The sequence below is a fragment of the Phascolarctos cinereus genome, unplaced genomic scaffold, assembly GCF_003287225.1.
Source record: "Phascolarctos cinereus isolate Bilbo 61053 unplaced genomic scaffold, phaCin_HiC Scaffold_2;HRSCAF=192, whole genome shotgun sequence".
NCBI lineage: Eukaryota > Metazoa > Chordata > Mammalia > Diprotodontia > Phascolarctidae > Phascolarctos > Phascolarctos cinereus.
The window spans coordinates 200288126-200300875 of record NW_027555625.1 but is presented as its reverse complement, the minus strand read 5'-3'; the positions used below and the strand labels follow the sequence as shown (position 1 = coordinate 200300875).

Here is a 12750-nt window from a genome sequence, read left to right as displayed (position 1 = left end):
GCCTGTGATAAACCAGCACTAATATTTATTCTTAGTTATTTATTTTAATAAAGAGACCTATTTTTGTAGGGAAAAAACAAGATTAAGTATACAGGATCATTGCTTCTGAAATTGAGTTAATCTGTCCTCACATCATATTAGCAATGATAGATTGCAATTTGATATCATTTTAATTATAGAGTGGTAAAATATGCCAATTTGTGACTATTAAAAATGCCTATGGGGTAGCTAGGTGGCGCAGTGGACAGAGCTCCGGCCTTGGAGCCAGGAGGACCTGAGTTCAAATCCTGTCTCAGACACTAGCTGTCTGACCGTGGGCAAGTCACTTAACCTTGATTGCCTCACCAAAAAGCAAAAAAAAAAAATGCCTGTGGAAAGTTTCACTATGATAAGCCACAGCCTTGCCATCACTTTCAATGTGAGCTTATCTGAACCATAGTAGTGGCACCTAAGAGAAGTAGAAAGAGTTAGAAGTTATCTATTATTAATCTTATTTTTATAGATAAGGAAACTATAATCTTAAAAAATGAAGTGACTGCCCTTATTTTCTGATTGCAAGTAGCTTCTGGGGTTATAAACCCACATACAATCACATATATAATGATAGAAATTTTAAGTTATGAAAAAAGTTTTTTTTCTTTTTTGGCATGATTTCTAAAAAAATTGAATCAGAAATTGCAGCTTCATCATTACTTCTCGTATAACTGTCATCTCCATATTTTGCTTAATCTTAGTGGAAAAGTACTTCTTGACTGGAGTCAGGAGAGACCTTGGTTGGGATCTCACATGTGATAATTGCTGTTTCCTTATCTCTAAAATGGGAATAACAATTGTAGTGCTTGCCTTGCAGGGGTCTTCTGTTGCTCAAATGAGAATTTTATATTTAAAATGCTTTGCAAATGTTGTTTAAACATTTTTTGTTATGTGAGTGTCAGTTATTCTGATGTTATTCAGTAATTATATTTATTGAACTTATTATGTTTTTTCTTGCCTAAAGACTCATAATTATATATCTTTCATTTAGACTCAGAATTTAGTGCCATCTGTTTTCAAGTGCCTAGATTATCCATGATACTGATAAATCTTTTTTTTACTTTCTTTTTTCCTTAATAGTATTTTTTCCAATTACACGTAAAGATAGTTTTCAACATTCATTTTGGTAAAATTTTGAGCCCCAAATTATTTTCCCTCTTTCCTTTTCCTTTCCCCTACCCAAGATGGCAAACAATCTGATATAGGTTATACATATATACTCATGTTAAACATATTTCCCCATTAGTCATGTTGTGAAAGAAGAATCAGAACAAAAGGGGAAAACCGCAAGGAAAAACAAACAAAAAAAAAGTGAAAATAGTATGCTTCGATCTGCATTCAGACTCTATAGTTCTTTCTGTGGTTGTTGTTAGCATTTTGTATCACGAGTCTTTTGGAACTGTCTTGGATCATTCTGTTGCTGGGAAGAACTAAGTCTATCATAGTTAATCATTGCATAATGTTGCTGTTGGTATGTACAATGTTCTGGTTCTGCTCACTTCACTCAGCATCAGTTCATATAAGTTTTTCCAAGTATTTCTGAAATCTTCCTGCTCATCATTTCTTATAGAACAATAGTATTCCATTACACTCATATACCCTAACTTGTTCAGCCATTCTTCAGTTGATAGGCAGCCCCTCAATTTCCAATTCTTGGCCACCATGAAAAAAATCTTTTTTGTATGTGTGGGTCCTTTCCCCTTTGTTATACAGACCTAGTAGTGTTGTTACTGGATCAAAGGGTATTCACAGTTTGATTGCCCTTTGGCCACAGTTCCAAATTGATCTCCAGAATGGCTGGATTAGTTCACAACTCTACCAACAATGCATTAGTGTTCCAATTTTCCAGTATCTTCTCCAGTATTTATTATTTTCCTTTTTTTGTCATATTAGCAATCTGATAGATGTGAGGTAGTACCTCAGAATTGTTTTACTTTGCATTTCTCTAATCAGTAGTGATTTAGAACATTTTTTCATATGCCTATAGGTAGCTTTAATTTCTTCATATGAGAACTGCCTGTTCATATCCTTTGAGAATTTATCAATTGGGGAATGACTTGTATTCTTATAAATTTGACTCAGTTCTCTGAGGCCTTTATCAGAAACATTGGCTATAAAAATTGTTTCCTAGCTTTCTGCTTTCCTTCTAATCTTGGTTGCATTTGTTTTGTCTGTGCAAAATCTTTTTAATTTAATGTAATCAAAATTATCCATTTTGCATTTCATAATATTCTCTAGCTCTTGTTTGGTCAAAAATTCTTCCCTTCTCTATAGATCTGACAGGTAAACTATTCCTTGCTCTCCTAATTTGTTTATGGTAAAATCCGTTATATCTAAATAATACACCCATTTTGGCCTTTTCTTGGTGTAAGGTATGTTGGTCTATGCCTAGTTTCTGCCATACTGTTTTCTAGTTTTTACAGCAGTTTCTTTGTCAAATAGTGAGTTCTTATCCCAGAAGCCAGAGTCTTTGGGTTTATCAAACAGCAGATTACTGTGGTCATTGACTACTTTGTCTTGTGTACTAACCTAACCTATTTCACTGATCCACCACTCTATTTCTTAGCCAGTATCAAACAGTTTTGATGATTGCCACTTTATAATATAATTTTAGATCTGCTATGACTAGGCCACCTTCCTTTGCATTTTTTTTCCATTAATTTCCTTGATATTCCTGATCTTTTCTTTCAGATGAATTTTGTTATTATCTTTTCTGGTTTTTTAAAATAATTTTTGGTAATTTGATTGGTATGGCACCAAATAAATTAATTTAGGTAGAATTGTCATTTTTATTATATTAGCTTGGCCTATCCATGAGCAATTGATATTTTTCCTATTCTTTAGATCTGACTTTATTTGTGTGAAAAGTGTGGTCATATAGTTTCTGGGTTTGTCTTGGCAGGTAGACTCCCAAATAGTTTATATTGTCTACAGTTATTTTAAATGGAATTTCTCTTTCTATCACTTGCTGCTGGGCCTTGTTGGTAATAAATAGAAATGCTGATGATTTGTATGGGTTTATTTTATATCGTGCAACTTTGCTAAAGTTGTTAATTTTTTCAAGTAGTTTCTTTTGTTGATTCTCTTTGCACCACATGCAAAGAGTAATAGTTTTGTTTCCTCCTTGCCTATTCTAATTCCTTTAATTTCTTTTTTTTCTCTTATTACTGAAGCTAACATTTCTAATATACATTGAATAATAGTGGTGATAATGGGCATCCTTGTTTCACCGCTGATCTTATTGGGAATGCTTCTGGTTGTCCCCATTACATACAATGCTTGCTAAAGATTTTAGATATATATTGCTTATCATTTTAAGGAAAACTCATTTATTGCTATAATCTCTAATGTTTTTAACAGGAATGAGTGCTGTATTTTGTCAAAAGCTTCTTCTGCATCTCTTGAGATAATCATATGATTTGTGTTAGTTTTGTTATTGATATGGTCAATTATGCTGTTAGTTTTCCTAATATCGAACCAGTCCTACGTTCCTGGGATATATCCTATTTGAGCATAGTGTATTATCTTCGTGATAAATATCTTGGTTAATATTTTATTTAAAATGTTTACATCAGTATTCATTAGGAAAATTGGTCTATAGTTTTCTTTCTCAGTTTTGGCTCTTCCTGGTTTAGGTATCAGCACCATATTTGTCTCATAAAAAGAATTTGGTAGGAATCCTTCTTTGCATGTTTTTCCAAATACTTTATATAGCATTGGAATTAATTGTTTTTTAAACGTTTGGTAGAATTCACTCGTAAATCCATCTGGCCCTAGAGATTTTTTCCCAGGGAGTTCATTGATAGCTTGTTCAATTTTTTTTTTCTAAAATGGGATTAAGTATTTTATTTCCTCTTCCATTAATCTGAACAACTTATGTTTTTGTAAATATTCATCCATTTCACTTAGATTGTCAGATTTATTGGCACACAATTGGGCAAAATAGCTCCTAATTATTGCTTTAATTTCCTCTTCATTGGTGGTGAAGATAAATGTATCTTTAAGTTATTGAAAGCCACAGGTAATTTTAAAACCTCACTTACATCAAGAATTTCTATCCCCAATCCATCCAGAATTCTTAAATTTGTCAGAATAAATTGTTAATGTTTCATTACCCTTTATTGTCCCTACCCATGTGTAATGGACATGATATTGAGCCAAAAGACAGATAGTCTAAAGGAGAAATGGATTGGATAATTCACAGATTGAATTAACTCCTGTGTAAACTCAGAGAAGTCGTCTTCTCTATACTTCAGCTGTAAAATGAAGGAGTTGGGCTGATGGTCTTTGAGATTGTTTCTAGATCTAGATGTCTGATTCTATAAACTCCTCAGTAAAGAACTTAACTGTCAATACTCTCAGTGCATGGGGACAAGATTTAATGGCAGTATAAGGAAATTCATCCTGGTATTAGGTAATAATAAAAAATTATTTGTGTCAACAGATATTTTTGAAATGCTTACAGTGTACTAGGTACTGTGCTAAGTGGTGGGACCTGTAAGAAGCTTACATTCTAGTAGGGAAAGAAAACCCATGGAAGGAAGCTGAATGGGGGAAAGTGTGTATGACTTCTGTTTTGGACATGATAAGTTTGAGATGTCTCTGGGACATCCAGTCACTTGACATATCCAGTGAGCAGTTGGTGATGAGGGGCTAGAGCACTGGAGAAAGACTAGGGCTATACATACCCACATACATATGTATATACATAATAATAACAATAATAATAGCAAATAGATGGTACTTACTATGTGCTAGGCACTATGCTAAGTGCTTTTCAGTAATCTCATTTGATTACTGTCCAACAACCCTGTGAGGTAGGAACTTCTATTATCCCCATTTCAAAACTGATGAAACTGAGGCAGACAGAAGTTAAGTGACTTGCCCAGGGTCACATGGTTAGTACTCTTTTGAGGTGGGATTCAAACTTAGGTCTTCCTGATTCCAATCTTAGCACTCTATTCACTGTACCACTTATGGCTGGATATATAGATTGGAGAATCATCTGCATAGAGACGATAACTAAACCAATGGAAGTTGAGATAACCAAATGACAAAGTATAGAAAGACAAGAGAGTCTAAGATAGAGACCATTGGAAGATACCTCCAGTGAGTGGGTTTGACATGGATGACAGTTCAAAAATAGAGATCAAGAAAGACCAAGGTAAGAGAGCCAGGAAAGAGTAGAGTCATGAAAACACAGAGACAAAAGGGTAGCTATCAGTGTAAAATGCTAACGAGAAGTTGAGAAGGATGAGGATTAAGAGAAGACTATGGTAATGTTAGTTGGATTTTAAAGAACAGTGATCTTAGGGTTTAGTGCAGAAAATTTCGAATTATTTTTGTAATGCAATTTATCATATTCCTTTGCTTTCTAGATACTGTTTTGTGTTTGCTTTGGGATACCTTACAGTGTGCCAAATTACCAGAGTCTATATCTTCGATTATGGACAATATTCTGCTGATTTTTCAGGGTAAGAATAAAATTTTCATCTTGAAAGATACATTGTATAACATCTAATTATATAAAGTATTTTTGATAGTTAAACAAGTTATTTTCTGAACCACATTTAGTTTTATCTCTGTTATTTTACCATTTCTATTTTTTTTATTCAAGTAATCCAATTTAGACATGAAATACATTTAAATATTCATTTTACTGTAAAACATTAATGAATTGAATTAAATTAATGGAAAAATTCCAAACATAATTTTGTATTCTTCCTGTATGTAACCTAATTTTGTCTCAAACTTTGTTATTTCCCTTAGAGCATTTTTAAGTTCAACCTGTCTTGGGGGATATAAATATGAAAAATGACATAGGCCTTACTTTCAAGGTACTTAAGGTATAAACACAAGTGAATATGATAAAAGATAGGATGTGATAAGAGATACAAAGTTCTATTAGAAAATTTGAAGGCAAAGAGCAATAGCTATTAGGAAGCTTCTTCACTCTTCTCAACTTCTCAGTAGCATTTCACCCTGGTAACTGCTTTTTTGTCCCTGGGTCTTTCATGACTGTGCTCTCTCCTGGTTCTTCTACCTTGGTTTTTATTAGTCTCTTTTGTTGAATTGTCATCCATGTCACACCCACTAACTTGAAGGAAAAGAAGGATGAAATATTGTAGGGGTAAAATTGACAGAACTTGATAGCTGATTGAATATATGGGAAGTAAAGAAGAAAGATGAGTCAAAGATAATTTTGAAGTTTCAAACATGGGTGACAGGGAGCATCAACAGAAATAAGGAAGTTGGGTGTAGAGGAGAGGTTTATGAGGAAAAGATGACAAATTCAGTTTTTTAGGTATTGAGTTTGAGTTGTCAGGATATTGTAAGTACTTTCCTCAAAACAGGCTTTAACGTATTAGATAAATATGAATTGTTACTATTTTATCCAAGTGGAGATATCCAGCAAGTGGTAGGAGATGTAGGAATGGAAGTTCGGAAAAGGATTGTGGACAGAAGGCTGATAAACCAAGGAAGGAGACTGAGAAGGAAAGAGAACCAAGAGAATAATGTCATAGAGAAGCAATGAAGAGGGATAATAATTTGACATAATGAGAAGAACAAAGAGACATTTTTTGATAATGTATCCCTGAGGATACATGAGAAAGGATCCAATAGAGAAGAAGACATGGTCAAAGCAAAGGCAAGATGGCGGGGTAAGGCAGGAACTTGCTAAGCTCTCCCAAATTCCGCTCCAAACAACTTTAAAATAATGCCTCAGAACAAATTCCTTACCAGCAGAACCAACAAAAGGATAAGGTGAAACAATTTTCCAGTCCAAGACAATCTAGAAAGTTGATAGGAAAAGTCGGTCTCACCTAGGTGAGAATGGAGCACACTCCAGCTCAGGTGGCCCAGGCAAGGAAGCAGCAAGGCCCCACACTCCAGCCTGAGCTAGCAGGCCCTGAGCCCCTGTGTGATGTAGCAGAGAAGGCCCCATGCAGGGAGGCCCTGTGCTTGGCTCAAGCCAGTAGCAGGCCCCTCCCCAACAAGCCAGTGCAGGCCTTTGGAGCAATTGAATCAGCAGCAGTGACTTCTGGAGTTCTCAGCCCACAGATTGGTAAGGGAGCTGGACAACTGGTTAGAGTCACATTATAAGGACACTTTGCTGGCACTGGCTACAGGACTGTGTTGCATTGCTCAGTAGGGATCTGGATCACAGATCTGAGTCACAGTCTGGAGGTGAGGAGGAGTGCTAGTGCATTAGAGTGTGCAGCCATCCTGGTCAGAGATCCAGGTTGGAAAAGAGTGCTTGTGGTTGCTCACAGATCAGAGCATAGGACAAGAGAGCAGTGACCACACCTCTCCTTAAATCATACCAACTTGAAACAAGTGAAAACTTACAGGTCCCTAGAATTAGCTCTGAAAACAGCAACATGAAAAGCCTGAAGTTTGGGAGAGTGTACCTTCTACCCCAGGTTGTGGTTGTTGAGACAGATCCCCTGCTACCCCAGGAGCAGAGCCCAACTTTAACATAAAAATAAAAATCAAGAAATAGGCTAGAAAAATGAGCAAACAACATAAAAAGAACCTGACCATAAAAAGTTACCACGGTGACAGGGCATATCAACACAAATTCAGAAGAGGAGAACAATGTCTAAAACAGCTGCATGTGAAGCCTCAAAGAAAAATTCGAATTAGTGTCACACCCAAAAAGAACTCCTGGAAGAGCTCAAAAAAGCTTTTAAAAATCAAATGAGAGGTAGAAAAAAATTGGAGAGGAAATGAGAGTGATATAAGAGAGTCATGAGAAAAAGAGTCAATAGCTTGGTGGAAAGGAAGCACAATGGAAAAAAATGAATAAAAATTGACTGAAGAAAACAACTCCTTAAAAAGGAGAATTGGCCAGATGGAAAAGGAGGTACAAAAGCTCAATGAAGAAAATAACTCCTTAAAAATTAGACTTGATTAAGTGGGAGTTAATGACTCCACAAGGCATCAAGAAGCAATAAAACAACATTAAAAGAACAAAAAAAAAGAAGAAAATGTGAAATATTTCACTGGAAAAATAACTGACCTGGAAAATAGATCCAGGAGAGATTGGACTGCCTGAAAGATGCAATAAAAAGAATATAGATATAATATTTCAAGAAATTATCAAGAAAAACTGCCCTGATATCCTAGAACCAGAGGGTAAAATAGAAATTGAAATAATCCACTGACCACCTTCTGAAAGAGATCCCCAAATGAAAACTCACAGAAATATTGCAGCCAAATTCTAGAGCTCCCAGATCAAGAAGAAAATACTGCAAGCAGCCAGAAAGAAACAGTTCAAACATAGAGTAGCCACAGTCAGGATTACATAGGATTTAGCAGCTTTCACATTAAAGGATTAGGGTGATTTTTAATCTCTTCTGCTGTCCACTTCTGTTTTATGGGTGAGTTCATCCCATTCACATATACAGTTATGATTACTAACTGTGTGTTTGCCTGCTCTTAATCTGCTCTCTCTTCTATCAGCTCCTCCTCCTTTTCTTGTCCCCTTCCCCTCCTACTTCCCTAAAGGGCAAGACAAATTTCTATACCTGAGTGTGCATGTTAATAATCCCTCTTTGAGCCAGTTCCTATGACAATAAAATTCAAGTGATGCTCACCGTTCTTCTTTTTTTATCCACTTTAATAGGTCTTTCACACCTCTTCATGTGAAATAATTTACCCCATTCTTCCCTTCCCTTCTCCCTTCCCTTTTCTCCCCACAATAATCTTTCTCACCCCTTAATTTTTTTTTGTATCATCACATCAAAGTCAACTTATACCCACACCCTCTGTCTATGTATACTCCTTCTAACTGCCATAATAGTGCTAAAGTTCTTAAGAATTACAAGTGTCATCTTCCCATGTAGGGATATAAACAGCTTAATCTTATTGAATAACTTATGTTTCCTCTTTCCTGTTTACCTTTTCTATGCCTCTCTTGAGTCTTGTATTTGAAAACTGAATTTTCTGTTTGGCTCTGATCTTTTCGCTAGGAATGTTTGAAAGTCCTCTATTTCATTGAATGTGTATTTTTCCCCTGAAGGATTACACTCAGTTTTGCTGGGTAGGTGATTTTGGGTTGTAATCCTAGCTCTTTTGCATTCTGGAATATCATATTCCAATTCCCCCTGATCCTTTAATGTAGAAGCTGCTAAATTCTGTGTAATCCTGACTGTGGCTTTTCAATATTTGAATGGTTTCTTTCCGGATGCATGCAGTATTTTCTTTTTTCCTGTTTTTTTTTCTTTTTCTTTTTTTAAGGCAGTGGGGTTAAGTGACTTGCCCAAGGTCTCACAGCTAGTTAAGTAGCAAGTGTCTGCGGTCAAATTTGAACTCAGGTCCTCCTGACTCCAGGGCTGGTGCCCTATCCACTGTGCCACCTAGCTGCCCCAAGAAGCTCTTCCAGTATTTTCTCCTTGACCTGAGAATTCTGGAATTTGGCTATAATATTCCTGTAAGTTTTCATTTGGGGATCTCTTTCAGGAGGTGGTCAGTGGATTCTTTCAATTTCTATTTTGCCCTGTGGTTCTAGGATATCATGGTAGTTTTCCTTGATAATTTCTTAAAAGAGATTATCCAGGCCCTTTTTTTCATCAGGGCTTTTAGGTGGTCCTATAATTCTTAAATTATCTCTCCTTGATCTATTTTTTAGATCAGTTGTATTTTTTTCCAGTGAGATATTTCACATTTTCTTCTATCTTTTCATTCTTTTGATTTTTTTGATTGATTTTTGATATCTAATGGAGTCATTAACTTCCACTTACCCAATTCTGATGTTTAAGGAATTATTTTCTTCAGCTAGCTTTTATACCTCTTTCTCCATTTGACTAATTCATGAATTTTTGTATGTCTTTTTCAATTTTTTGTGCTTCTTTTGCCAAGCTGTTGACTGATTTTCTTATATAAATCTTATTTCTTTTCCTTTTTTTCCCTGCCTCTCTTATTTTATTTTAAAAATCATTTTTGAGCTATTCAAGAAGTTCTTTTTGGGCCTGAGACCAATTCATATTTCTCTTTGAGGGTTCATGAGTAGGCATTTTGACATTGTCATCCTCTTCTGCTTTGATCTTCCCTGTTGCCATAGTAGCTTTCTGGTCAGGGTTGTTTTTTGGTTTTTTGGGGGTTTTTTGCTTATTTTCCAGCCTATTTAGTAACTTACAAAGTTGAGCTCTGCTCTTAGGGTACAGGGGCAATGCCCTAAGCTTCTGGCCCCTGGCCTGCTGTCCTCAGGTCTCTGTACCTGGATGCTTGCTTTCTGCACCAGGATCTCCAAGGTTGGCAACTTGTCTGCTGCACTGTGGCCTCTTGGCCTGGCCACTAGCCTGCTGTGCGTCCTCACAGCTGGCCTGCTGTGTCACTGGACTGCTGCTCTGGGGCCATTGGGCCTAGGTTTCCAATCTGTGCTGGGACTTGAGTCCTCCTGCTGGCAGGAGACACCACCTATACTGGGCTGTGCTCCCTTTTAGCCCGAGTGAGGCAGACATTTCCTGCTGTCTTTCTAAGTTATCTTGGGCTGGAAAATTGTTTCATCCTGTCCTTCTGTGGGTTCTGATGCTCCAGAATTTGTTTTGAGGCATAGTTTAAAGTTGTTTAGAGGGAAATTTGGGAAAGCTGTTTGGAAGGGAATTTGAGAAAGCTCAGACAAGTTCCTGCCTTTTCTCCCCTCTCTTGGCTGTGCCTCTTGAAGCAGAGTATTCTTAAAGGCTGATGAAACTCTTGATTTTGTCCAAGATTCTGTGCTGTTCTTTTTATCATTTGTACATTTCCTTTTAAAATTTGCAAATAGAGAACTCCCTCTACAGGCATCATAGTTAACCTTAGATGACTTTTCCCTTTTGTTTCTGATCAGAATCATTTGCGGATGCACTGCTAATTGAGGCTCTCATTCTTCTTGAGGCTTCTTTTTTGGGGATCTCACTCTATAAGATCATAACTTTTAATTCTTTGACTTAAAGTACATACCTGATTGTGCTCTTCCATTTCTGTTAAGATCACTAAGCACAGACCATGTGGTCAAATCAGGGTTCTTATACCTAGCTTTCATTTGACTAAACTTCTTCCTGACTAGTCAAAATTAAGTACAAAGTAGCAGACCCTTCCATTGCTTTATTGGTATCCTCATAGTTGAGGCTTTGGGGCTTAACTTAGCAGTCTCCTATACATGGCAGTTGATCTTTGCAATTGGTACCAAAAATTTTTTTTTCTATTTTAATGTTCATTTTCTGAAAATATTCCACTGTATTGTATAGTGGACATAAATGTTACAAAATCTCTTTTTTGTAATAAATAAATCCTATATTTCTTCACTTTTCAGATTATTATAGTGTAATAGGAAAAGCACAGGAATTGAAGTCAGAATCTCTGGTTTCAAATGTTGGCTGGGATCCTTGCTTTCTTTGTGACCTTGAGTAAGTCACTTAAGCTCCATGGGCTTGGTTTCATGATCTGTACAACGAGGGAGTTGGACTAGTGAATTCCCTTCCCATTCCAAAATACAATCCCATAAGTGATAACCTAGTTCCTCTTAGTTGAAACTCTGAAATGTTGAACAGTTCGTCCTTTTCCAACCCATTATATTCTAATAGTTACAATACATTTTGGGGAGCACTTTATGTTACATGCAAATTACAATATTCAGAGAATCTTGGGAAGCTTTCCCTTTGTAGAGGAAGCATATGTTCCTCTTTTCAGATGTGGATAGCGAAAATGTAGCTGTACTGAATGTACCTGATTCAAGGGAACCATAATGCAGTGTATGTATAGGCTCTGGACCTGCTCTCCCAACCTCAAATGACACTGGCAGACACTGAGGAAAGGCAGCTTCAAGGCACACTAGAAGGAAACCAAGAGAAAGCTCCACCATATCCTAGGAGAAAAAAGACTTCCAACAACCAGGAACTGTGAATTAATCCTTGGTCACATGTGCTTTCTAAGCTTCAGTCCACTTTCCCCTAGACGCCATATGTATTTGCTGGATAATTTGTCACAGTCTTATTTTTTTCTTCCAGGAAAGTTGGGGGGGGCACACAGAAGGATGTTTTACACCATTCTTTTTAGTATTCCACCTTAGTAGACATTCCTTTCTAAAAGCTAGTTAACTCAAGCTGATTAACTGATATCAACAGATAATGTAGGAAGCACACCTGTGGGGGCCTATGAGCTATAATACATTAGAGAAATGCCCCTAACCCTTCAGAACTATCCCCAAGGACCCTGAAGGGAGATACATTATTTGAGCTCCGGTGATCCAATTTGCCAGATTCAGAGGCTGCATTTAATGTGCAATCATCTTCAAACAAAAAATTATGCACCGACTCTCCCTCTACTTTAGTTTTGTCTTGTAGCCTTTTCAAGTTAAATAATTTACTCTGGTCAAAGAGGGCAAACAAATATACCTTCTCATAATCAGGAGGAGTACATACATCAGGCTTTTCACCACCCAGCTCCTTTCTTCTACCCCTTCCCCACCTCCCCTCCACTGGCTGAAGATGAGAGACCTCCTTAGAGCTGGAAAATGGGGAAGACCTGCTGTTGTTTATCTTTGAAGCCCACAAGGTCTTCCTCTAACCAAGTTGTGAGTTCTTCTCTTCCACCCCTCAGCACTTCTTCTCATAGGTTTCTTTGGAAGATGTACAGCATTTAAGCTGTCAGAAGCTTGAATCCTTGGCTTTGAACTATGCCATTTTATAGATGACTCTCAGAGCATGACCAGATTTTTTCATCCGCTCCAAACAG

General features: G+C 36.8%; 1 protein-coding gene across 1 annotated transcript in view; it reads left to right on the top strand.

Moving 5' to 3' along the window:
- The window catches only part of MBOAT2 (membrane bound glycerophospholipid O-acyltransferase 2), a 171528-nt gene that overhangs the window by 103200 nt on the left and 55578 nt on the right, over window positions 1-12750 (top strand). Inside the window, exon 4 of the mRNA XM_020992692.2 lies at window positions 5412-5507. Within this exon, the coding sequence (XP_020848351.1) occupies window positions 5412-5507 (96 nt within the window). The remainder of the gene's footprint in view (window positions 1-5411; window positions 5508-12750) is intronic.